The sequence below is a fragment of the Pelodiscus sinensis genome, chromosome 19, assembly GCF_049634645.1.
Source record: "Pelodiscus sinensis isolate JC-2024 chromosome 19, ASM4963464v1, whole genome shotgun sequence".
Lineage (NCBI taxonomy): Eukaryota > Metazoa > Chordata > Testudines > Trionychidae > Pelodiscus > Pelodiscus sinensis.
The window spans coordinates 17,199,876-17,226,601 of NC_134729.1; the positions used below are offsets into that span (position 1 = coordinate 17,199,876).

General features: G+C 53.0%; 1 protein-coding gene across 1 annotated transcript in view; it reads left to right on the plus strand.

The window, feature by feature from the left end:
- The first annotated feature begins 6,902 nt into the window (after window positions 1-6,902).
- The window catches only part of LOC102459794 (calcium/calmodulin-dependent protein kinase type IV-like), a 43,486-nt gene continuing 23,662 nt past the window's right edge, over window positions 6,903-26,726 (plus strand). Inside the window, exons 1-3 of the mRNA XM_006124964.4 lie at window positions 6,903-8,021; window positions 23,195-23,273; window positions 25,536-25,598. Of these exons, the coding sequence (XP_006125026.2) occupies window positions 7,924-8,021; window positions 23,195-23,273; window positions 25,536-25,598 (240 nt within the window). The 5' untranslated portion in view covers window positions 6,903-7,923. The remainder of the gene's footprint in view (window positions 8,022-23,194; window positions 23,274-25,535; window positions 25,599-26,726) is intronic.

Genomic DNA, 26,726 nt, shown 5'->3' on the forward strand with positions numbered 1-26,726 from the left:
TGGTGTTTGGCTAGGCACATCCTCCAGATAGGTGTTGAGCTTTGAGGTGAAGGTACATCTCCACCGCCTCTGGGATCCACAGGCTGGGGTGGGCAGGAGTCGTGCTGGTGCACGACAGACCTCGCCCTGGCATTGCAGCTTGGACTGCAGCCCAGACACCCAAACCCACCTCGCCCCCTAGAGAAGCCGAGTCCGTGGCCCCGGGCTGGGTGGCTCATGCCCACGTCCAGTAGGGACGTCCCCCAGAGGTGGAGAAGCCGGTTTCCCTTGGTGGTTGGTTCCAATGATTCGTCACCCTAACGTGGAAGAGCATTTGGCTTTGGGGAGAAAACAAGCTGGGCGCTTTTCATATTCTGTCAACGTTTCCCTGCGTGGATGCTAAGTAGCAGTAAGTATTTAGAAGCTGGCGTTTTGGCCCCTAAATCCCTAGTTAAGCATCCGTACCACGAACTGCAGACTGAACCTCCACCTGGTCCGAAGGAGTTCACTGCCGAGCGATCTGGGTCGTGCTCCGGCGGCCGTGCTCCGAGTCCTGCACCGGAGACTGGGACTTCCATGTGCCACTGGATATGTGAGAGAGTCTGTCTGTCCGGCGGCCGTGCTCCGAGTCCTGCACCGGAGACTGGGACTTCCATGTGCCACTGGATATGTGAGAGAGTCTGTCTGTCCGGCGGTCTGTCTGTCTGTCCAAGAACTCCTCCTAAGCCGGGAGCGCTCGGGCCACCCAATTCGGGAGGCAGCTTCCTCTGATCCTAACTCAAAGCAAGGTCAGGGGTTGGCTGGGCCAGGAGAACGGGATATGTGCAGAATGGGATCGATTCTCAGAAAACCAGGCAGAAAAGAGAGAGACTCACCGGGCAGGTGAAAGGGGCTGGCGGGGGCGCACCCCCACCCTCCGGAACTGCCCCAGCCTTGAGCCTCCCACTCCCCAGGTACCCTTTAGAGAGCGGGGGAGATGGGCTGAAGGTCCCTTACACCCCCCGATTGATATGGAAACATTCCTGGCTGTTCCCCTTCATCAGGGAGCAAGGGGAAAGTGCCCAGTTTGCTGCATTCCTTTGGCTAGAGAGCACTGGGGGCAGATGAACCTGGATCTACCCCCGCCAGGGGACATGCCTCCCTCCCCCAGCTGTACCTGCTGGAGCTGCAGCGGCCAGGGAGACGCCCCAAGCTGCTGCAGTGAAAGAGGGCTGGGGGTGTTCTCTTTGGCTGGGGCAGCCTGATACTGACCCCTCCTCCCCAGCCCCACCCCAGAGCAGTGACTGAAATGGAGCCTGGCCATTTTCATGGTATTTTCCCAAACCCCAAACCACATCGAGTTAAGGACCAGAGCAACGCCGGGTAAATCTTCTCCTGAATAAGAAGCAACAGGCCCAGGGTTATGCTGGCGTCAAGGTCCCCCAACAGCAGTGAAGTTTATTCCTCCCGCTAACTCCCGGCGCCGGCGTACGTGTCATTGAGTGGCAGCCCCGCGCCCTGCCCGAAACCCCCGCCAGCCGTCAGAGGCAGGCTCCGAACACGGCACGCAATTCCCAGCGCCCTCGCTAACAAGGAGAGAGAAATGGAGCGTGTTATTGAAATCCCCACCGCACGCGTCTCGCAGAGTCGAGAGCCGAGCTCATATCACGGGGGGGATGGGGCTGGGCGCGACCCGGAGCCGCGCTCTCAGCCAAGTATTAATTCCCTTCGCTTGTACGTACAAGAGAAATCTCGCGCTGGAATCCCTCGTCGGGGGCAGGATGAAATCCACCGCCTTGGAAGCTCCGGCCAGCGGGAGCCGGAATTGGAGAGCACACCTTGTCCTAATCATGAGGGCTGCGGGGGAATTGGGGGACCGATTAGCCCACCCAGGGGCTAACCCTTTGGATGTCTGTACCCGGTGGTGCTGGCGGCTCTGATGGCGGCACTGGGATCTCGGGTTTTATTGCCCTAGCATGAACCGACATCACTTCCTTGGAGGTTTTCCTCTGGAGAAACAGGTCCTCTGCACGACCCTTGCGGCCGGCGAGACGCTGCTTAACGGGGCGGGCAGCCAGCCGCCGGGGTCACGGAGGGCGCAGATGGTTCGCGCCGCTGGGGGAGGCAGATTCCCCCGATCAGGAGTGTGGTGCCGATTTCCTCTAGGGATGTGAAGTATCAGTTCATTGAATAGTCGATTAACCTCATGAATTCTTCTCCGTTCGTCGATTATTCTATTGTTCCCCAGGGGTGGGGTGGGCAGCCAGTGCGCTCTGGCCCCACTCCTGGGGAGCCCCCTGCCACTCCGCGCTGGTACCTCTCTATCCGAGGCGGCCGCGTGGGGGGCCAGGCGGGAGCTGGTCCGCGAGGGCAGCCAGTTTAAAAACCAGCCCCCCTTGTGGACCGGCTGCCTGTCTCCCTGCGCTGCTGCCTCTGATACAGCAGCAGCAGCCCCTGTCCAGGCAGGAGTCTGAGCTCCCGGACCTGGCGCGAGACAGAACTGAGCCTGGGCTGCAGGCTCCGGGGAGGAGGTGCTGGGATTATCCATCCACCTGTGCACCTGGAGGAAGTCTCTGGTGATTCCATGGCACTGGGCTCGCCCACGGCTCCCTCCACGAATCTTCTGCAGCTGCACCCGGGCCTGGGAGTGCTTGGCCCAGCACGGGGAGGGGGGAAGGAGCGAGGGCAGAAGACCCACCTGTCTGCTAATACTTTAAATGCAGAGCTGCATCAGGGGTAGGGCCTGGACTCGGCGCACGCTGGGACTGAGCCGGGCTGCTAAAAATTTACTGGCGGGGGGGGGGGGGAAATGCGTGTGGGCGATAGCATTAACCTAGATGCTTTTGCTTATCAGTTAATTGACCCCACTGTTACATCCCTGATTTACACCAGCAGCGGGTGGGGCCCAGAAGATTAGAAGCTAGTGGGGTAACCTGCCCCTCCGCTCCTGACCCATAGAGTCCATCCCCACAACGCCGAGGGGCTGTGCGGGGAGGAGATTCTATCCTGGGCCTTGTGGACAGAAACGCTTCGCCTGGCGTTCGGCCCCGAGGAACCAGCGGACCGAGGCTGGGTCGCCTCAGAGCACCCACCACACCCGCTGAGGCTTTCGCTAGACCCGTGCTGAAATCAAGGCTGCTGGGGGCCGGGTCAGCGAGGAAGGACGGCCACGGAACCCGGTGCCTGCCGGAGCCCTCGCATTTACGGAGCCGTTTTAGAGCCCTGCTGTGCCCAGTCGATTCGCCGGGGCGCTGAGAGTCGGGGCCGTGGCGACGCGGAGTTGAAATCCCCTTCGGCTCCTGGGCGGAGCTGTCCCGCGCACGGAACCCAGCAGCCCCAAACATCGCCGCCCGCCGGAGACGAGGCTGGAGTGGACCGAGGGCGGCGAACGGGCCGCGGGGGAGACCCAACGCCTAGTGGGGGCAGGTGAACGCCGCTGCCCCCCGTCGCAGAGCGGCTGCTAATCAGGCCGGGGCGAGGGGAGAGGGGGCGCCCTTCCTGACCCCTCCTATGGGGATCCGCTAGACCCCGAGCATGCCGCCCAGAACCAGCCAGCTCAGAGCCCCTGGCGCCCCCAGCCTGGCCATCCCTGATGCTTAGGAAGGAAAATAATTCGCGCCACCCCCATCACCCTGCAAAGGTGCCCTGGGAAAGGAGCCCGGCGCGGGGCCATATGGAAGGCAACAGCACCACCTGCAGGCAGGCTGGTGACATGGCAAGAGCATGGTGGGGCGGGTCTGAGACCCAGCGCGCTCCAGAGCTGGTCTGGGGGTCAGGGCTCAGTGCCCTGCTCTGGGAAGGTGCTGAGGTGTAGTGGTTACAGCAGAGTGGGGGATGGGATTCAGGATTCCTGGGGCCTATTCCTAGCTCTGGGAGGGTGCCGGGGTGTTGTGGTTAGAGCAGCTGTAGCCATGGCAGAGTCCAAACTGGCCCCAGGATCAGAGGAATGTAAAGGTGCTTTAAACCCCCCCAGCTATAGAGATGATGCTTTGCAATTAAACGCTGTAGGAGTTCATTAAAGACACGGTCCCAGCTCCCCAGCTGGTGTAACTCAGCATCGTCCCTGGCTTTTGCATGGCCTGTTGGTTTGCAGAGTCGTTTACACGAGGGACGGCTGGAGATTCCGTTCTGGAGCCGCAGGGCGTTGGCGCGTCGGACTCCTGGATTCCAGAGCTCACCGGGGCAACACTGATTTACACCCTCTGGCCCGGACGCATGGTCCATTTACACCAGCTCTGGCTTTGGCCTTTAACTGCTACGGGACTTGGCGTCTCCTTCGGCCCACAGCGCGCTGCTCCGTCGGCAGCCTGTGAGGAACGGGAGCGGATGGTCGGCAGGCGACAGAATATCACGAACCCGGCTTCTCTGAGACTGGCGAGCGCCAGGCCGAGCCCGGGAAGCAGGTGAGACAAGTGACTTTCCTCCTCCCTGGGGTTAATTTCAACGGGAAAACACATTTCCTCTTTAGAGATCAGCAGAGGGGTTCATAGCAGGAGTGGGGCGACTGTGCTGGGAGAGAGGCTGGAGATGCGGCAGACCCACAATAGGTCAGGTGAAGAAGGAAATTGGGGTTGGTCCTGCCTTGGGCAGAGGGCTGGACTGGCTGCCTCCTGAGGTCTCTTCCAGCTCTAGGATTCTATGAAATGGACATGGGCGGCTGGTAATCAGGCAAGGGAAGGTGTTGCCTTCCCAAAACTGCCTACTCTGCCCCGCCACCTGGGAGGGAATGAGGCCGCACCACACAAACCCTGACCCTAACCGGCAGCCAAGTCTGGGGCCATGCTGCACGGCAGGCTCAGCCCTCAGCTGGGGTTGGCCGGGGCTTGGCTGGGGGTGGGGGGAAGGCGAGATCTCGCAGCAGGAGTCCAGTCTGGGTTCCCCTGCTCCTCAAGGGCATGGCGGAGAGGCTGTTCCAGGGGGAGTGTAACCAGTTTGCTTTCTCTCCACCCTCCAAATGCATGTCAGTGCTCAGGGGGAAGGGAGGGAGTCATATTTCCCGTTCTGTGTGAATAGATAGATAGATAGATAGATAGATAGATAGATAGATAGATAGATAGATAGATAGATAGAGGGGGTGTATCGGGATAGATAGATAGATAGATAGATAGATAGATAGATAGATAGATAGATAGATAGATAGATGGAGGGGTGGGGATAGATAGATAGATAGATAGATAGATAGATAGATAGATAGATAGATAGATAGATAGATAGATAGATAGATAGATAGATAGATAGATGGAGGGGTGGGGATAGATAGATAGATAGATAGATAGATAGATAGATAGATAGATAGATAGATAGATAGATAGATAGAGGGGGTGTATGGGGATAGATAGATAGATAGATAGATAGATAGATAGATAGATAGATAGATAGATAGATAGATAGAGGGGGTGTATGGGGATAGATAGATAGATAGATAGATAGATAGATAGATAGATAGATAGATGGGTGGGGATGGATTAAATAGATACAGGGGCTGCGTCTAGACTGACATGATTTTCCGAAAATGCTTTTAACGGAAAAGTTTTCCGTTAAAAGCATTTTCGGAACAGAGCATCTAGATTGGCACGGACGCTTTTCCACAAAAGAACTTTTTGCGGAAAAGCGTCCCTGCCAATCTAGACGCGCTTTTCAGCAAAACAGCCCCAATCGACATTTTCGCGATCGGGGCTTTTTTGTGGAAAACAAATCTGAGCTGTCTACACTGGCCCTTTTGCGCAAAAGGGATTTTTGCCTGAGCGGGAGCAGCATAGTATTTCCGCAAGGAGCCCTGATTTCTTACAGTAGGACGTCAGTGCTTCACACACCTTCCTGTGGGGACCTATTTCCCAGCAGAGCCTGCCCATCTTAGGGGTGTTTGGCTACTGGCTGGGCGAAGGCCCCATCTCGGCCGTGTGGGGTTGGAACTGGATTGGAAGAACAACTTGATGCTTCGGGCACCAGCCTGGGAGCCATTTGATCTTGTCTGGGGCACCGCCTGCATGTCAGATCATAAAGGGACTCCGGGCTTGGAAACGCAGCTTGCTCTTTAGTAGGAGAACTATTTGCAGAGATGCGGCAAGTCGCATTCCAGACCGACTTCCCGGTACCCCTCCAAACACTTCCCTCCTGCAACCGATGCTCCTCTCTCCAAGTTCCATGCTGGTTGCTACAGATCTTCATTTAATCCCTGGCCCCAACGCGGCTTGTGGCCCTGGACAAGCCCTGGAGGATGGGGGCCCACGGTGCCTAGGTTCTACGGATTATTTGGTTGTGTCAAGAACAAAAGATTAATTAAAAGAGGCCCTGAGGATTCCAGGGGATGAGAAGCTGGATATGAGTCAACAGAAGGCTAATGGCATATTGGGGTGCATTGGGAAGAGCGTTGCCAGCAGATCTAGGGAAGTGATTATTCCCCTTTATTCGGTACTGGGGAGGCCACATCTGGAGTGTTATGTCCAGTTCTGGGCCCCGCGTTGCAGAAAGGATGTGGACGCCCTGGAGAAAGTCCAGCAATGGGCAACAAAGATGATTCGGGGGCTGTAGCACATGACTTACGAGGAGAGGCTGAGGGATTTGGGCTTGTTTAGTCTGCAGGAGAGAAGAGTGAGGGGAGATTTGGTTATCTGTAAATGTGGCACAAAAAAAAATCTTTCCTTTCCCCCAGCCTCTGTGAATTGATTGGGGTGGGGATTGTTTCATTTTAGGTCTGTACAGCACCTAGTACTGTGAGGTTGAGGGGAGGCCTCTGTTTGTTCCTAGGCTACTGACGACTTCTTGGGAACGGGTAAAATGACAGAGGTTACTATGAGCCCAGCTGTCCGGCAGGATCTGTTGTGCTGGGAAGACTTGGAAGTCTCGCAGTGGGAAGTTTGTTGTGTGGGAAAGCAGATTGCAGTGTCAGCAAGGAGCCATTTGGTGGCACAAAAGAGCCAGCGAGAAAGGAGGGGCCAGCAACCATCGATTGTTTCTCGTAAAGGTCACTTCTACGCTGCAGCTGCCGGGCGTGGTGGGATGCCTCGCCTGTGCCCCACGAGAATGACACAGCAAGAGAGGGACCCAGGCGCTGTTTCTCGAATGAGGTGCTGAATTCCCTGCAAAACCACCTGCGTCTCTCGAGGCTTCTCTCTGTGGACCAGGGAGGCATCTGGAACCTGAAATCCGGAGATTTTCCACAGCCACAAGGGCCGGGACCACACGCGGGACATTCAGCGGCTCCCCGTGTGTCTGAAATCTTCCAAGATTGCACATCTGGGACTTGCTCTGGGCTGGCCCAACCAGGTTGGGAGAATTTGCAACACAGGCCTTGACCGCCGGTGCAAAAAAGCAGAACCGTAGTAGAAGAGTAGCGAAGGGGCAGTTAGAGGGGGGGCGTTTTCTTGCCAAGTGACCCCAGAGGTTTGGAACTCTCGACATTGACTCAGTGACGAACGAGCGCAGAGGATTAACGGGAGCGAGTCTTTCTCTGCCGTTACGTTTGGTAATGAAATCAAAATGAAGATTCACCAAGTTGCAACTAGCAACTAGCAGGGAAGGATTCCAGAGGATGCAAGCCACCGGCAGAAGGAAGTGTGCTCCGGAAATAGAGGACACCTCTGATGTCTTGGCACTGTCTCTGGAGGCGGCAGAAATCAAGACGACAAAGTGACCATCCTCCCTGTGCAGGAATATTTGCTGTCTCGCCTTATGTGCGTGCCTCCATTAGCACGGCCGGCAGAGTATGAAAATCAGGGTGTGGATGGGCAGGAGAAAACAGGGGGGCGGGCAGAAACCCCCAGCCGGGAGGAATATATCTGAATAAGTCCAGTGTGCAGAGATTTGTGGACATAATTTTATCCCACGAGATAATCCCGGGAGCTGCTTTTTGGTCCAGCTGCTTGTCATTGGACTAAGCGGGGGAGGGGGTAGCACGTCCTAGCAATAGGCCAGCCTGTGTCACATACCCAGCAGGAAATTAAGTCCTTTCTGCAGCTTCCAACCATGCCTACCTCCAAACCGGGAGTGGAGTACTGGATTGATGGGTCCCGTCGCAACACAGCCCTGGAGGACTTCTACACTATGGGCCCGGAACTGGGAAGGTAACAATTTGGTATTTTATCTGCAGCGGGGGCGAGCTTTGGGGTGCTAGCTCCCGATGGTGCCTCTTGGAGTGGTACGTGACAGATGCCTGTGGGGTCAAGAGCCAACATTGCATCTGGTAAGCCAGGGTGGGCAATAAGCAGCCCGCAGGCCAGACACGGTTCACCAGAGTTAGCCCCTGGCCGGCCGCCAGACACTTTATTTACCTGAGCGTCTGCGGGCACGGCCACTCCTGGCTCCCGTTGGCTGCGGTTGCCTGTTCCTGGCCAATGGGACGTGCCAGAAGGCCAACCCGCATCAAGAAACGAGTCCTGCCACAATTCACCAGGCGGTGGGAAGCCTCCTCCATAGCCCCTGGTTCCATAAGTGATCAGGAAAAAGGGGTTCACAGGGAGGTGGCAAAGTTTGCAGATGATGCCAAAATGACTAGGGGCTGGGGACCGACGGGCTAAGCGGCAGCTCGGCAGAAAAGGCCCCGGGGAGTCCAGGGGATGAGAGGCTGGATGTGAGTCACCAGAAGGCTAATGGCATATTGGGGTGCAGTAGGAGCATCGCCAGCAGAACTAGGGAAGTGATTATTCCCCTTATTCCGTACTCGGGAGGCCCCATCTGGCGTGTTGCATCCACTTCTGGGCCCCCCGCTACAGAAAGGATGTGGACGCATTGGAGAAAATCCAGTGATGGACAGCTAAGATGATTCGGGGGCTGGAGCATGTGACTTACGCCGAGAGGCTGCGGGATTGGGGCTTGTTTAATCTGCCGAAGAGCGGGGGGGGGGATTGAGAGCAGCCTTCAACTCCCTGAAGGGGGGTCCAAAGAGGCTGGAGAGAGGCCGTTCTCGGTGGTGGCAGAACGAGGAGCAATGGGCTCAAGTTGCAGGGGGGAGGCCTAGGTCGGAGATTAGGACAAACGATTTCCCTCCGCGGGCAGGGAAGCACTGGGCTGGGTTCCCTAGGGAAGGGGTGGAATCTCCACCCTTAGAGGTGCTTAAGTGCCGGCTTGACCAAGCCCTGGCTGGGAGGATGGAGTTGGGTTGGTCCTGCCTTGGGCAGGGGGTTGGACTCAACGCCTCCTGTGGTCTCTTCCCTCCCTGGAATTCTGTGACTCAAGCTACTGAAGTCTGAAGCGGACGTCCAGGTGCTACAAAGGGATCCCCCAAAGCAGGGTGACTGCGCAACAAAATGGCCGACGTGATGCCACGTCGATAAACGCAAAGTGGGGCTCGTTAGAAAACAGCCCCCCAGCCACAGAGGCAGGGCCGGCTTTGACAAGCGCGGGGCCCGATTCCGGGGGCGGGGCCCTGCATGCGTCGGGCACCCGGGGGGGGGGGGCACTGCGCCTGCGTCGGGCGCCCGGGAGCGGGGCCCCCTTCCGGGGAATCGGCCTAGAGCCGGCCCTGCACATGAGGAAGGGCGTCGCCACCCAGTGCACAGTCAGCCTGTGGAAGTTGCTGCCAGAGCATCTAGCGACGGCCGAAACGACAGCTGGGTTCGCAAAAGACCGAGGCAAGTCCAAAGAGTCCCGTAGCCCCTTATAGACTAACAGATCTGGGGGAGCATAAGCTTTTGTGGGCAAAGACCCACTTTGTCAGATGCATGGGCCTTTGCCCACGAAAGCTTATGCTCCAATGCATCTGTTAGTCTAGAAGGTGCTCCAGGACTCCTTGTCGCTTTTGCAGATCTGGACTAACATGGCTACCCCTCTGATACTAGGCAAGTCCAGTGGCTATTGGCGCCGGTGGCCAGAAAGGCCGCCCCGGCGTGTGGCTGTCCCGGAGCCTCTCTCCGCCAGGTGCTGAAATCGCCCTGTCCGGTTCGTCCCCTCCCAAGCACCCGGCATGGGCCACTGTCAGAAGCCAGGCTAGCACGGGGGTTCCCAACTTTTTTTTCCTCGTGCCCCAATATGTGTGTTGGCCTCTAAGCTGCCACAGGACAGTCACGAGGGTCCCGTTGTGTTTCCCGTCCCCTTGCCGAGACCCTGAGACGACCCTGCCAGGGCTGGGGGTGTCTACGGAGCTGAGATGCTGTGGGCATGCAGGCCTGCTGACAGAGGGGCAAAGGGGGCAGTGGCCCCGGGGCCTCGCAATTCAAAAGGGCCCGGGGCTCCCAACAGCTGCTGCTACCGTGGTGAAGCCAGATCCCCAGCCCTTTAAATCTCCACCGAAGCACCACATGGTACGCTCCGGGCAGTGCTAAGAGCTGGTGGAGGCGGGGGGGGTGCACGGCACACTCCAGGTAGTGCTGAGGGCTGACTGCCCCTGGCTCCGCCCCTTCTGCTCAAAGCCCCACCCCTTCCAGGAGCACAAAGCTGCCCCCTTCCCCCCCACTTTGGCCCCTGCTTGGGTGTGTCTACACTACACATGTGAGCCCGGGGCCACTGACTTAGGCTCGAGGTGTTACCGGTCCCTGGAGAACCCCAGGAAATAACCTCACATTCAGACTGGCAAGTGAAGGGAGGCTGCAGACGTGGCGTAGGGAACTTCCGATTTCACAGCTGGACTGAGCTGGCCAGGCGTCAGCTTCCCGGAGACCGACCACGAGGCTCCTGGCTCTCCCTGGAGTCCCTTGGCTACTGCCTCCAATTCAGTCCCAGGTGTCCCATGCGGTTACATCCCTTCCAAAAGGAGATGATCTTCCTGGCCGCTTGTCGGTTCATATATCTACTCTCCAGGATCTTTGTCGGCCTTAAAAGGTCTCGGATCCTAAACTGCCTTTGATTGGGTATTTCCCATTCACACCTCACACATTCCACAGGTCACGTGCCTATTCAGAAGCCTGCATTAAGCAATATGGTAAAATCCAGCCTCATGGCCTTGAGTAACCAGAAACCTCCCATAAATTGGATTACTTGACATACTAAAAGGACCTACTATAAATGACATGGGCTTACACAACAAAGGCATGATGAAGGGTTAACACAAATCATAACTAAGAGAACCGGGGTCAAGGAAAAGGGACAAGCAGAGGGGTATGGTCAGCCAGCTGGACGCCAGTGGACAGGAGGGAGGAGGGGGTCGTGTCTGACTAGTTACAGGGGGAGTCAGGCTGTGGGCTATAAAATTGCAGGGTAAATGTTCAAGCTCAAGCTAGAGTCAGAGCTCCAAGATGCTGCGATGAAGGAGGGTTCTCATCACCCAGGCTCCAGACACAGCTTGCATGTCTCCACTGCAATGTTATAGATCCATAGTCCAAGCCTTGCAAGCCCGAATCAGCTGACCTGGGCAAGCTGCCAATGATTAACTGCTGTGTAACCGGGCCCTACGAGAATGGACCCGTATCTCCACAACAGCAGTTCTCCATCCATTGTTTTTGGTCCATACCCCACCACAGAGCCAAAAAATTCATCCCTTGGTGCACCGTATTCCACAGTCTTTTGTGGTTGCTGAGGATTGTGGGATCTGGGTTGTGAGAACAAACAAGGAGAGGTTTGGCTCTAGGGCCTGGGTCTACAATAACTGGATGCGACAATTCAGAACCCAATTTAGGAGCCTTCGGGATCAGGCTGGAAATCTGGACGTTGTTCCGTGAAAATGTCCAACTTTGGCCAGTTAGAAAACGATCCAAACAATTCCAATTTTGGAACAAAAAATTTCAAAAATATTCCCGCCCATCGAAAAAATTAATGAGTTTGTCAACAAATTCCATTTAAAAATGTTGGGAAATTATTTTTTGCAAGAAATTCTTTTTTCCACCCACACAAAAAAAGAACCACAAAATAGTTTTTTTGTTGAAACCCTGATTTCACTAGGAAAAAAACACCCAAGGGAAAATGTGACCAGCTCAATTGAAGACAATTTTCTGTGGAAGTCAGACTTTGCCAAAATCCGAGCAGCTTCTCTTCGGACTGAATTCTTCTTGGTTGTTTAATTAAAACAGTGAGCAATCTCTACAGCCACATTTCCACTTACCTGAGGATCCATACCTGAGGCTGTGGCGATCGATCTTCTGGGGTTTGATTTAGCTGATCTAGTAAAGACCCGCTAAATCGAATACTGAGGGTGCCCCGCTATCCTCTGGGTGGTAGCCTGCAATTGGGTATGCTTCTGCTACTGAACAAAATGAAAAAGGGCGGGAGTGGAACCAATCACAGATGTCTATATTTTTGGTTTTAAGATCAGTTGTTTCAAACTTCTGCCTCCAAGGGCTTTCGAAAGAAGGAGCCTTTGTATTTTATCCTGCTAGCTCACTTGCCTTGTGATTTCCCATTCAACACTTAAAAGTTCATTATTAAACAACCCAAAACAAATATGAAAACGGTGCGACTGCACTAAGAAAATTCTTCCTTGGAAATGGAGGCAAGATCAGTCAGGTTTGAACCGTGCATTAAAATTGGCACTCGGTCCCGAGGGCTGCTCAGATAAGTATACGGTGAGGAATGTTTTAAAGCGCTTATAGTTTTATCCTGCTCTATGCAACAAGCGTAACTGAGCCTCTGTGTGTAAATCCTTAATTAGGAACTCTTGTTAAAAGCTGGTTCTTTCTTCTTCTTTGTGACCTGTTAAACCCTATCATGGCCACAAGCACAGAAGAGATTTAAAATCTGTTTGCTTTACACCACTATCAGCGATGAGAGCGCCAGAGGGGTTGAAGAAACTTGCAAGGAGTGGAAAAGGGCTGCAAGAAGTGAGGTAGGATGGTCCACTGGTTAGGGCACCTATCTTCCGCTTTAGGAGACCTGAATTTCATTCCCTGCTCTGCCACAGCCCTTCGGTGTGACCTTAGGCAAATCACTTAACTGTGAAATGCCTCGATTTCCCATTTGTAAAATAAGAACATAAGAACGGCCGTACTGGGTCAAACCAAAGGTCCATCTAGCCCAGTATCCTGTCTACCGACAGTGGCCAGCACCAGATGCCCCAGAGAGGGTGGACCGAAGACAATGATCAAGCGATTTGTCTCCTGCCATCCCTCTCCAGCCTCTGACAGACAGAGGCCAAGGACACCATTTTATCCCCTGGCTAATAGCCTTTTATGGACCTAACCTCCATGAAATTATCTAGCATCTCTTTAAACTCTATTATAGTCCTAGCCTTCACCGCCTCCTTTGGCAAGGAGTTCCACAGGTTGACTACACGCTGTGTGAAGAAGAACTTTCTTTTATTAGTTTTAAACTTGCTCCCCATTAATTTCATTTGGTTTCCTCTAGTTCTTCTATTTAGGGAACTAATAAATAACTTTTCTTTATCAGCCCTCTCCACACCACTCATGATTTTATAGACCTCTATCATATCCCCCCTCAGTCTCCTCTTTTCTAAACTGAAAAGTCCCAGTCGCTTTAACCTCTCCTCATATGGGACCCGTTCCCATCCCAAAATAAGGATGCTAGCCCTGCCCTACCTCACAGGGGTCTGTGAGCTGCTCTGATGTTATGGCAATGGGGATATAGACGTGCCTTGGTACAGCGGCTGTAGAAAACTAGAAATGAAGTAGCTCTGTCAGTTTTCAGTTCACATCCCTGCCCATCCACCAACAGTGCTGCACCCTCCGGAGCCTGAACCAGCAAAAACTTCACACACACAAGTGGCCTTTTACTCACCTGACTAAGCCCGTTAATTTAAGGCTCAAGCCTGCACTACTGAGATTTTGCCACAGGACTGGTGATGAATGCAATTTACTCCCGCTATCCCTTCCGTTGCCTGCTGCAGGCCTCATTCAAGTCCCACTCAAGCCCCCAAAATAGGGTCTTGATATTGCATGGGGCTCGCCCTGGCCATGCGCATGGAGATTCAGTTTCGCCCCCTCTGTGAATGAGGGTTTTGGTTCAGCAGAGCCTAAATCCTGAAACAAAAGACAGGCCTATGCAGCACTTGAAAGACTAACAAGATGGTTTATTAGATGATGAGCTTTCGTGGGCCAGACCCACTTCCTCAAGTCTGGCCCACGAAAGCTCATCACCTAATAAACCATTCTGTCAGTCTTTCAAGTGCTGCATAGGCCTGTCTTTTGTTTCAGCATGACCAGACTAACACGGCTGCGTCTCTATTATAAATCCTGAACTAACATTTCATTGCTTGGCCCCATTCTAGTGCAGCTGTCGAACAGCCATTCCATTGATTTGCCTGGAAGCAGGATAGGACCTCTCATAGAAACACTAGCAAAGCTCTTAACCGCCACGCAGCTCCCAGGCAGGGCTCCGTACAGCTGTGCAAAGAGGTGCATTTTTTGGTTCAATGACAGTTCAGCAACCATGGAGGGGAAACCGTTTCAGGAGGATGTGAAATGAATTTTGGTTAATGGTTTGGCCCGTCAAAAGGCAGCAACAGCCGCATAGTTGGGGGTCCAATTAAACGTTGTGTGTAGATTTTGAACTTACAAAAAGGGGTTTTTAAGTAACATTTAAAGCATTTTTTTTTTCAAATCACACCGTTTCCTTTTGAAAATCTCCAAACCAACCATGTGCATTCCTTCAGAATGTTGTTTCCTGACCGAAACAATTCAGCAAATTCTGCTTGAATTCATGAAGTATTGTGGTTGATCCAAATCTGCATGTTTGCCCCCTCCTCACCCCCCAAAGTTTTGGTTAAAAGCTTTTTTCCCCCCAGCTCTATGGCTGTATTAATGAGGAAACCCTGGAAGGGCAGAGAAAAAGCCCCAGGTTGCCAGTAAAAACCAAAGTCAAAGAACAACTGGAGTGTCTGTTAGCTCTTGGCTTTGTGTCGCTAGATATTAATACTGTAGACCTATGGATTATATTCATGCTTTGTCTGAGGGCAAAAAAAGCACAGCAATCAGGATGAATGAGCTCCAAGGGAATGGAATTTACATTTCACTTCTGTAGACTTTGGGAGATTGTTTTACTCTCTGGCAAATGATGCGAAGCTAATACTTGAACCTGAACATCCATCTGCATTAAGTCCCGAAGACTCTGCAGGGCACATAACAGCCCAAGCTCCAGCTGGCTGCAAGGGAGTTTCCCTTCCATGTGTCAGTTACCCTTCCCATCAAAGACCAGGGGCCGAGTCTCGGTTACTCCATTTCTGCACTTGGAGGAGGCTGGAGTTGGGAAACGAAGAAGACTTCAAGATACTTTTGTGTTCCCTGAATTATTGCACCTTCCAGCCCCTGGTGTAAGTTAGAGCAGCCTCAGGACTGCTCTAATTTGGGTTTCAGAGGGGGAGCCGAGTTAGTCTATCACTAGAAAAACTTAAAAAATAACAACTAGTCTAGCAGCACCTTAAAGACTAACAAAACATGGAGCTGGGATGATGAGCTTTCGTGGGCACAGCCCACTTCTTCAGATGACTGCAGTATTGAAAGTCCAGATCCAAGAATAAATAAGGGGAGGAGGGACTGAGGGAGGAGAAAAAAGACAGTAAGTAGATTGTTCAAGTACCGTATTTTAGCGAATATACCCTGCACCTGAATATACCCCACGGTTTTTGCTATTTGAGGGAAAAAAAAACTGTATACCCCATGCACGAGTATAGCCTGCAGGAGAGACTCTGCAGCTGCAGGAAGCACCAGCCTCCGGGTGGGAGAGTAAAAACAAACCTGTATACCCCGCACACGAGTATAGCCCGCGAGGTGAGGGTGCGAGGTTTGTAAAAACGAATATAACCCGCAGGTGATATTTGCTAAAATACGGTCCTTACAAGAGGCTGATAAGAACAATGAGCGCCTCCATGGGTCGGTCGGTCGGTTAAGTCATTAGGATGTGGAAGGTCGTGCGTGAGCCAGCTGATGTCTCGGTTCGTTCCATTCTGATAAGAATCAAACGTGTGAATGAAATGGAGTTCCAACCCTTTCCTTTGTCTTTGGATCTGGCCTGAAACAACACGGTGACTTGGAGATCCATTAATGAGTTGCCCGGGCAGGTGAAAGTGTTCTCCAACCGATTTCTGTGTGTTGCCTTTTCCGATATCTGATTTGTGTCCATTCATTCTTTCCCAGAGAGATTGTTTCCCAGGGCCCCCCAAGGGGAAGCAGAGAATAGCTGCAGGGAAGTAGAAAAGTGGTAATCATGTTGATTGCCCCCTAAACATATGCTCTGCCTTTGGATGGAGAAGTTTGGTGACAAGTTGTCCAGGATGAGAGAGGTGGGGAAAAGAGCCGAGGCCCTGTGCTGACTACCTGCTGCTTTCAGCAAAGTCGTTGGGGGTTATAGCCAGGACTCAGCACCCTCTGAGTATTTGGCCGCAAAAGCTAGATATAGGGCCCAGCTTTCCCGCATGCCATTGTTTACACCAGCGCAAAGTGGGGGGACAACACGCTGGTCTCATCTGGACCGTTCTCCCTAGCGTTGGCCACAAGCCCGCGCAGCTGGCCCCGATCTGCTAACTCTCGTGAGAAAAAAAAAAGTTCTAGTCCTTTAAAAATCAGAATGAGGCTCTCGAATGGCAGGAGGCTCGTGAGTGCGCCTCCTGCAGCTTCTTTGCAGCACATGGCGTCAGAACACTGGTGTCATTATTGACCAGTCTGGGTTATTAGCCAATCAGGAAACGTTCACTCTGCTATTCACCTCCTGGAGTTGACAAAATAATACTGGGTCGGTCATTTTGCTGGGAGACTGATCAGGATCTAGATACAGATCTAGAGCTAGAGCTAGATCTATACTAAATTTACCAGGCGTTGCTTGGCTCCTTAACTCAATTAATTTTTGTTCTCTGGAAAATAACAGAAATGTCCAGGCTTTATTTGAATCACCGCTCTGGGGAGGGGCTGGGGATGCGGGATTCAGTATCAGGCTGCCCCGAAGAGAGAGGACAACCCCAGCCCCCTCTCACAGCAGCAGGTGGGGGCCAGGTGAGAAGCGCCTGTTCGTGGCCACTGCAGCTCCAGCAGGCACAGCTGGGGGAGGGGCGCATGTTCCCCCAGCTGGGGCAGGTCCAGGATCATCAGCCCCCCTGCGATCCCCAGCCCGAGTGAGGAATGCCGCAAACTGGGCCCTTTCTCCTCACTCCATGACAAAGGGGAATAACCAGCAACATCCCCGTTTGAATTGGAGGGGGGACTTTCAGCCCTCCCCCTGACCTCCCTAAAGGGTACCTGGGGCTTGTAAGCTTGGGTCTGGGGCACTCATGGATGGGCAGGGGGTGAGCCCCAGCCAGACCCTTTCACCTGCCTGATAAGTGTGTCTCTTTTCTGTCTGCTTTTAAGAGCAACAATCCCATTCCAGGCCCCTCCCATTGTCCTGGCACAACCAAGCCCAGGTCCTCGCTCTTACTGTTTAGGAGGAGTTCTTGGACAGACGAACAGATGGACAGACGGAGGGACAGACAGATTCTCTCAAAAGCACAGTCTTCTTTGTACTGTATATTTCAGAAAGGTGCAAACCCGCAGACAGCACAAGCATCACGAGGGCGGGCTGGGAGGACGCGGGGGTCGCACCGCTGTCAGCGACACGGATGGAGCTGTTATCGCTTTGCCGTGCTGAGCTGACGTTGATTTCAATACAGCGTTCACCATCCCGGCCGTTGGGCGAGTGGCTATGGACAGCCTGCGTGGGCCTTTGTGTATATGCACCATTCTTCATGTTGCGCAAGCACCTAGGAGCCCTTGGCAGGGCAAAGGTCGTGCCATCATGCTGGGGGGGCCCACACAAACATGGAACAAAAAGCAGCCTCTGCCCCCAAAGGATTTATGACCAATGCCAAGTCGGTTTTATTTATCTAGCAATGGAAGCTTTCTTCAGCCCAATCCGCCTCTGCAAATCGGGGGCACCGAGCCGGCTTTGTCACCTCCTATCTGACACAGACCTGTGCAGGCATTGGAGAGGAACAGCAACTAGGGATGTCAAATCCTGTTTAACCAGTTAACTGGTTAATCGTAATGTTTAACAGATTAACCAATTAAAGGGGGTAGGCTAATAACAATGAGCTAATCAAAACTAGGTGTAATTAATGCATCCAGATTTCAGTCAAATTCATTTTGTTCCTACACACACACACACACACACACACACACACACACACACACAACCCAAGAACAACCCTGCCTGCATTGTCAGCCCTTCACCTTTCTTTTTTATTTTTTCCCACAACTTGAAACGCCAAGTATCGTATAAAAGTCTTAGAGGGGTCACCGTCTCACTCTGTAACTTTAAAAATCAAAAGTCCAGTGGCTTAGAGATGAACCAAAATATATAGGATCATGAGCTTTCATGGGCAAACCCCACTTGCTCAGATGAACTAGAGTAGAAATAACAGAATCCAAGATATTTATAAGAGAAAAGAAAAATCTGTCCATTGTAAGACCGGTGCTAACGAGGGTAATTAAGGTGGCTGGAAGGGTCCCATTCTTAGCTTTTGATGTAAAAATGCAGTCATTAAAAGCAGGGGAGTCTGGCTTTATAATGTGACATCCAGTTAATGTCTTTGTTCCGACGCAGGGAAACAGTGTCACATTTCCAGATGAATACCAATTGCAAGCTGCATACAGATGTGGTCACCTCATCTCAGAAAATATATATTGGCACTGGAAAATGTTCAGAAAAGGGCACCAAAAATGATGAGGGGTTTGGAACCGGTCCCATATGAAGAGAAATTAAAAAGACTAGGAAAAGAGGAGACTAAGGGGGGATAGGATAGAGGTCTATAAAATCATGACTGAGGTGGAAAAAGTGAATAAAGGAAAAGTTATTGACTTATTCCCACAATATAAGAACCAGGGGTCACCGATTGAAATGAATAGGCAGCAGGTTTAAAACAAACCAAAGGAAGATTTTCTTCACTCGGTGCACAATCTGTGGAACTCCTTGCCAGAGGATGTGGGGAAGGCTAGAACTCTAACAGGGTTCAAAAAAGAGCTAGATAGATTCATGGCGGTGAGGTCCATCAATCACTGTTAGCCAGGGTGTGGTGTCCTTAGCCTCTGTTTGTCTGTGCATGGGTGACATGGGAGGGATCGTGTGAGGATTCCCTGTTGTGCTCCCTCCCTCTGGGGCATCTGGTATCCGCCACTCTCGGCAGACAGGATACTGACCTTTGATCTGATCCAGTATGGCCGTTCTTATGTTGTTATGTAATTCCGCACTCACTCTCTCTGTGTAATTGGCCGATGAAGTTCCTTTGTAGAAGAACGGCTACTTTTATATCCCTGGCTGAGTGCCCAGGCAGGTCAAACGTTCCCTCCAGGTTTCTGTGTGTTTCCATTTCTGATGTCTGATTTGTGGCCATTTATCCTTTGTCGCAGAGCCTGTCCGGTGTGGCCAGTATCCATGGCAGAGAGGGGCCTTGCTGGCACAGGTCACATTAGAGGATGTGTGGTTGTAGGAGCCCCTGCTGTTGTGGCGTGTGTGGTTAGGTCCTGTGATGGTGTCGCTTGTGCAGATGTGTGTAATCTGAGGTGATAGAACACCGTTCTCCACATGCATGTGCCACTTAGTGCTGAAACTGACCGAGCAGAACGTCTTTCATGGACTGATATGTAGCCAACAGTTTCTTCTAATCAGATAGTGAATCACAGCGCCCAGTTTAAGGAAGGGTGCATGGTGGGGGAGGGAATCCATAAACCATTACCAGACACATGAGCAGAGACAAGGGTATTGATCAGGAGCAGGGGGGAGGGCCTTCGAATATGGCACGCATCAGTTCCAAAGACAGACTGGGTTGAGCAAAAAATGGTCAGAGTGACTTAGACAAGTTGGAGGATTGGGCCACAAGAAATCTGATGAGGTTCAGCAAGGACAAGAGCAGAGTCCTGCCCTTGGGATGGAAGAATCCCAAACATTGTTACAGGCTGGGGACCGACCAGCTAAGTAGTAGTTCTGCAGAAAAGGACCCGGGGGTTACAGTGGATGAGAAGCTGGATATGAGTCAACAGTGTGCCCTTGTAGCCAAGAAGGCTAATGGCATATTAGGTTGCATTAAGAGGAGCATTGCCAGCAGATCCAGAGATGAGATTATTCTTCTTTACTCAGCTCTGGTGAGGCCACATCTGGAGTATCGTGTCCAGTTCTGGGCCCCCCACTACAAAAAGGATGTGGACGCATTGGAGAGGGTCCAGCGGAGGGCGACCAAAATGATTAGGGGGCCGGAGCACATGACTTATGAGGAGAGGCTGAGGGACTTGGGTCTTTTTAGTCTGCAGAAGAGAAGAGTGAGGGGGGATTCGATAGCAGCCTTTAACTTCCTGAAGGGGGGTTCCAAAGAGGATGGAGAGAGGCTGTTCTCAGTAGTGACAGATGCAGAACAAGGAGCAATGGTCTCAAGTTGTGGTGGGAGAGGTCCAGGTTGGATATTAGGAAAAACTATTTCCCTAGGAGGGTGGTGAAGCACTGGAATGGGTTCCCTAGGGAAATAGTGGAGTCTCCGTCCCTAGAGGTGTTTAAGTCTCGGCTTGACAAAGCCCTGGCTGGGTTGATTTAGTTGGGATTGGTCCTGCCTAGAGCAGGGAGCTGGACTTGACGACCTTCTGAGGTCTCTTCCAGCTCTATGGTTCTATGATTCTATGACTCAGCTACTAGCTTATTCCCTGTAAAAATTAATTACTGACAGATATCGCAGTGGGGAACAAAAAGCAGGCCTGGAGCCTGAAACCTTATTTGTGTGAGGACCGGGCCTGCCTGAGACGGGGCCTGCCTGAGACGGGGGTCTTAAATCCAATATGTGTCCGATTATTGGCGGAAGGGGGGGAACAGACTGTGGATTGTCTTAGAATTATAAAATGAAAATATCTACCTCTCGGTGATGTCCGAGGAGAGTTTGCAGCGGTCGTCTCGGCTAGCGCTGAGTACAACGTGCCAAACCCACGGGTCACAATCCTGCTGTGTCTTTGTAGCATCGGGGGGTCCCAGGTGAGAGGCAGTGCCTCTGTGCAGGAAAGGGGGGTGAACGGAGCGCTTTGCTTGTGTGTTAGACAGGGAGGGCTTGGCAAAGGGGAGAGACCGGCCAGCCTGGAGCCTCATCACCGCATGGCTGAGGCCTGATTTATAGTTACTTTGGAGCTGTTCTTTCAGCCACTGCGCCAGCGGTGTTCTGGGGTTATGGAGGCAAGAGGAGCAAGTTAGAGCACCCTCGAGGCTGCTCTAAGTTATGTTTTGTTTCCTGTGGCCCCTGGGAAATGGAGAACAGCTGCAGGGCGATACACCCCGACCAGTCTCTCCGTTAGGGGCTAGGAGCAGCCCACCAGCTGTGCACAAGTAGGATGGGTCAGGAACACTCTAGCTGCGGGAGCATCCCCCCCCCCCAGCAAGGCCAAAACTCAGCTCATTGACTTTGGCTCCTCTGCAAACGACACTGGAAATCCAGGCTTCTTTTGGCAAATTCCGCTGTGACACGTTTTCCAGTCAACTGTAAAGCACACACAATTAGCTCTCCCCTCAGAGTCAAGGGCGATTACGGATATTTGCTCAGCGCTTGCAGCAGAAGGCGAAGGGGACGGTTTTCTAGAAGCTCAGCACCTGGGCCGGCCCCGCAGACCAACTGGGGTGGAGCTAATTTGTCTAAATCCTGCCGCTGCCCCAGAGAATGTCAGCAGGAAGCACAAAGGCTCAGAGTCTCTGACGCGCAAACATGAGCATCTCTCTCCTGAGCAGATTACGTGGCAACAATGATGTGAAAACGCCTCGTTTGGGTTCCCAACTAGCCGTGCAGAAAGTTCACACTGAGTGGCCGATGGAGGAGATACATCCAAGGGGGGGTGCAAGGGCAAAGAATTAGAACTTGCCCTCGCCCCCACCCCCCACCCCGGGACAAGAATTAACCTGCTCTGAGGAACCCTGAAGCAACGATGACGTTGCAGGGGGTTGATTTCAATGTCCGCTGCTTAGCAAACGCTGTTAACGAGATCTAAAAATTTTAAACATAACAATTGATTCCTCGTGAGGAACCTAACGCAGCTTAATTTGGTACATGGGTACCTTCCCTGGACCATTTGGGTTGGAGGGGGGTGGGAAATTGAGAGAGGAAACCCGGCTGTATATGCCCTTTTCCAGCTAGCCCGATCTAAACATGAAGCCTGTTTCTTTTGACACGGACACAGTGGGTTATGTCTCCTCCTGCTCACAGTGCAGGTGTGTCCCCAGACACAATCCCGGACTTGCCCTGGGCTACGGTCACTAGCCGGTGAGCCGGAAGACCTGCGTCTAGTCCCAGCCGTGCCACTGGGTGGTGGTGTGACTTGAGGAGCAGATTGCTTTTATGAGAATGCCCCGTGCCTCAGTTTCCCCATCTGTAAAACGGGGTCGATCACACCCCCCTTTGGGCTGAGCTGGGGGAGCTGGCAAGCGGAGCACAATGTGCTTGGAAAGCACCATGGTGGCATGAGCACCCTGGTGCCAAGGCGCAGGGGGTGCTTGTGGCATGTGGGGGGGGTTGTTCTGGGATTGCACCTGTCGGACACTCCCCAGAGCCTCCCTCTCCTCTCCCCGAGAAGGGCGTCATCTCTTCTCAGGCCTCCGCATGCTGCTGCTTCACTGATTGGGGGTGGGGTAGGGTGGGGATGCATCTTTCTCTCTTCAAAGCTGCTTAAGGGGTTAGGCCGGCTTAATATTCCGATTTTAATTAAAATGGTTTTAGCTAGGAAAGCCGGAAGCGATTTGGGGAGGGGGGGAAGGACATTAAGCCCTTGTACGGCTGAGCGCGCTGATCCTGGTGCACTCACAGGTCACAGTCTCTCCCTCGCCCTCGTGTCACACGACAGCCGCGGAACAAGCAGCTACCAAGCGCGACATGAGGGTGCCCATCCCGTCCCCCAGGGCTGCTGCTCCAGGGTGGCCGGTGAAACGTCTGCACTGGTGGCGTGGGCCCTGAGCATCGGACAAAGAACCTCAGTGTCACAGCCCCATTTTAGAGATGGGGAGGTTGAGGCACAGAGAGGGAAGTAACATGGCCAAGGTCAGGGCTCTAGCCACTAGCCATCGCTGCCTCCCACATGTGCCCAAGGTGACAGGAAGTGCCATAAACCAAGGCACCGGGACACCATAGGGAGGTGTCCCCAACGAGCACGATGCTGAGTGTAACCCCCAGGGAGGGGCTGTTCAGTCTCAGCTCTGCCTATCCATGGTACAGCCCTGGGATCTGGAGAAAGCCGGCAGGAGCTCCTTAGCCCTTGTACAGACCGGGACCCCAATCTTGAACTTCAAAAGCAAGCAGAACCCCTAACCCCGTCACCCTCCATCAAAAACAACCGTTCCAAAGGGCACCCCCAGCCCTCCCTTGCAGGCTTCTTTGAGCCGACGTGGCTTTTCCGTCCGGGGGGCTGGTAACACGGCGGACCTCTTCTTCTTTCCGCAGGGGCGCCACGTCCGTGGTATACAGCTGCGAAGAGAGAGGAACCCACAGGCCGTACGCTGCCAAACTCCTGAAGAAGACGGTGAGTTGGTTGGATGAAGGCCCCTCGATGGTTTCTGAACGGTTCTGAGCAGGCATTCGCCGCAAGTGGCCACAGGGCCGATCCGAACCCATTGGCTGCCCCGGGCAACCGCCTGGCTCGCTGGTAGGGTTGCCAGATGGTTTAAAAAAAATGGACAAAAATTTGGCAAGCAAAACCCACCGGAGAAAATTTGTTGAGCAAAAAGTTTAAAAAAGGGCCAGGGAGAAACCAGGGAAACCTGGGGGAGGATTCGCCCTTAAGACCCGCTCTGTCGACGGCCCCTTGAAAATGGCGGCCTTGGGCGACCGCCTGGCTCGCCAGCCTCTCAGACCGGCTCTGAGTGGCAAGATATCTTCCGGAATAGCTGATTTCGAAATAGAACGTCCACACTACAGGGAAGTCTCCAAGGGTATGTCTACACTACCCTCCTAGTTCAAACTTTGAACTAGGAGGGTAGTGTAGACATACCCCAAATGAGTCCGAGGCAGGCTCCCCTAATGTGGACGCACCACTTTGGTTTAGAGCCCCAGGCGGCACTGGGGAGGAATAACTCAGAATGGCCCTGGGAAGGAGTTATTTGGACATAGCCACAGCGGAGCGTCCACACGCAGCCTCTTCCGAAAGAGCTTTTTTCAAAGCGGCGTGGAATGAGGTTTACCTGCGTCGGAAAAAGCCCTTCATTATTTCGATTTTCTTTCGAAATAACGCAATTGCTGTGTGGACGCTCGCATTGTTTTCCTGGAAGAACGGCCGTTATTCTGGAATAACGGTGCCGTGTAGACGCACCCCCTAGGCTATGTCTACACTGGCGGGTTGTTGCGCCCAAAATATGCAAATGAGGCTAAGCGTGGAATATCGCCGAGCCTCATTTGCATACCTAATGAGCCGGCATTTTTGCGGAAGAGTGTCTTGCACCAAAAGGAGCATCTACACTGGCCCTTCTTGCACAAGAAAAGCACTCTTGCGCAATGCCGCTACGCAGATTATTTTCAGGAATAAGGGCATTGCGGAAGAGGGTTTTTCTTGCGCAAGAAGGGCCAGTGTAGACACTCCTTCTGGCGCAAGAGCCTCTTCCAAAAAATGGCGGCTCATTAGGTATGCAAATGAGACTCGGCGATATTCCACGCTTAGCCTCATTTGCATATTTCTGGCGCAACAACCGGCCAGTGTAGACATAGCCCTAGTGCGGACAAGGCAGAGTGGTAGAGACCTGCAAACCCGCTGATGTCTGCTTTATCATCCACGCCCACGGATATGCATATCTGCAACTCATTCTTGCAGGTACGGGTGCAGATGCAAATTGTGGACCTAGAACCCGGCAAACTTGCAGCTAGTTGCTTTATATCCCCGGGTACCCACCTCCGCGGCTGTAGATGCGGATATCCGTGGCTCATTTCTGTGGATACGGGCGTGGATCTCAACTTGGTTTCCACGCAGAGCTCTACAGATTGTAAAGCCGACATGAGCGAACAAGTCAAGACCAACCCTTGATTCCCCAGTAAGTGAAGGGTCTGGATTTTGGGCTCCCTGGTTCCAAATTCTGCCTCGAATGCTCAGGATCTGCATGGGTCCAAGCAGATGTTTCTTCTCTATGTCGTTTGGGCTGTGGGATAGGGTGTACAAACCCCACACCGAGGAACAAGGGAAAACCTATGGCCCGGGGGCCGGATCTGGCCCCCAGCTTGCGTGGATCTGGATTACAATTCCTCTCTGTACAATGGGCCCTGGCCAGATAATTGGAGGAAGGCAAAAACTCAGCACTCTTCTTCTAGCTAGACTTCCACACAGCTGCACAGCCAGGGCTGGGTTAAGACACGCTGAGGCCCTAAGGGACATCAAACTTAAGCTGGCCTCAAAGCATTGTGAAAAAAACGTGGATTAGTCTCACAGAAAGGACAATGCAAATGGAAATAACGAAGTGTTATATTTGCCTCTATCCCAGTAAATAGGTGAGGGTGTCTCTCAAAACGAGGGACGTTAAAATGCGTTTCTTTAGATAAATGTGTAAACCGCTGAAAAATGTCAGTGGTTACATGTGGGGGAGGCTCTGCTTGGGATCGGGGCGTCCCCTTCTTACACATATGTGGCTTGAGTGGAAAGGGGAGCCACGGAGCATGGTTAATCCGATCCGGTTCGGAATTAATTCCAGCCTGGTTCTTACCAGCAGCAGAGGCCTCGGTGGGCACGCGCTGGTCCCGCCAGGTGTCCGGAAGGGTGATGCAAAGCACCGATTGCTGTGACCTTCTTTGTGTTTGGTTTTAGATTGACAAAAAGATCGTACGGACTGAAATCGGTGTCTTGCTGCGGCTTTCACACCCCAACATCGTGAGTACAAGCCAGGTGGCTGCTTTGTGACTCCCCTGTCCCCCACTCACGTGCTCCCGAGAAGGGAAGCCTGCGATGACTTGCCCTGATGTGACTGACCTTAACACGGAAGCCAGGGGAAGTGGGTAGAGTGGAGGCAGTGGAGGTACATTCGCCCTCTAGTCCCCGGCCTGGGTATTGTACCAAAACCCCTACGATGGTTGCCAGACCCTACGGGGGTTGTGGAATCTCCATCACTGGAGAGATTGAAGAGCAGGTTGGACAGACACCTGTCAGGGAGGATCTAGACCAGGGGTTCCCAAACTGGGGGACGTGTCTCCCTGGAGGGGGATGTGAAGAAATTCCAGGGGGGGTGCGAGGCGACCCAGCCACACACCCACCCCGTCAATCCCACCCCAAGTTTTGCTGCTATTTTTTTGGGTGAGGGGGGGTGAGGGTTTCTCAAAAATCAAAAAGGGGGGCGTGATGCTGAAAAGTTTGAGAACCGCTGGTCTAGACCAATCCACTGCCTGTTTGTTTGCGGCCCGCGGGGGGGGGGGGGGGGGGTTGGGTTTACACGGCGTTCAACACGTGGCCTGCAGGTGGGATCCTTTGAACGTGGTCCCCGCTGGGAACATGCTCCCCAACAGCAAGGCGTCTCCCAGGCAGGGCGAGCACTGAAAGACGCAAGCGGACGGGCTGGCTGCAACAGACGGATACAGGGTGTCGGCGTTTCTAGCCCCCAAGGAGCAGATTCCAGGAGTGCCATGGCATTGTGGGAAGTGCTTTGTATTCATGCCTGTCACTGTGAAAGAAGCTATTTGCATATCTATTTGCATGTCTATACAACCACACTTAAGTTGCAGCCCTCGGCATGTGCTGTGAGTATCATTGTGGCTTCCAAAGTTGAGTAGCCCTGATCTTGACAGTGCTGGGTCCGGCCATGAGGGCAGGGGACTGGATTCGATGATTTCTCGAGGGCCCGTCCAGTCCTAGTGTTCTGTGATTCTAGGATTCTTTGACCCCCTCATAAGAGTCACGGGGGGTCCAGTGTTACCTAGAAAGAAATGGAAACACTCAAAAAGGTTCCCCACCCCGCCTCAAAGGAACAGGCTAGCGCCCTGAGTGGGGCGATTTTTTTAATCCCAT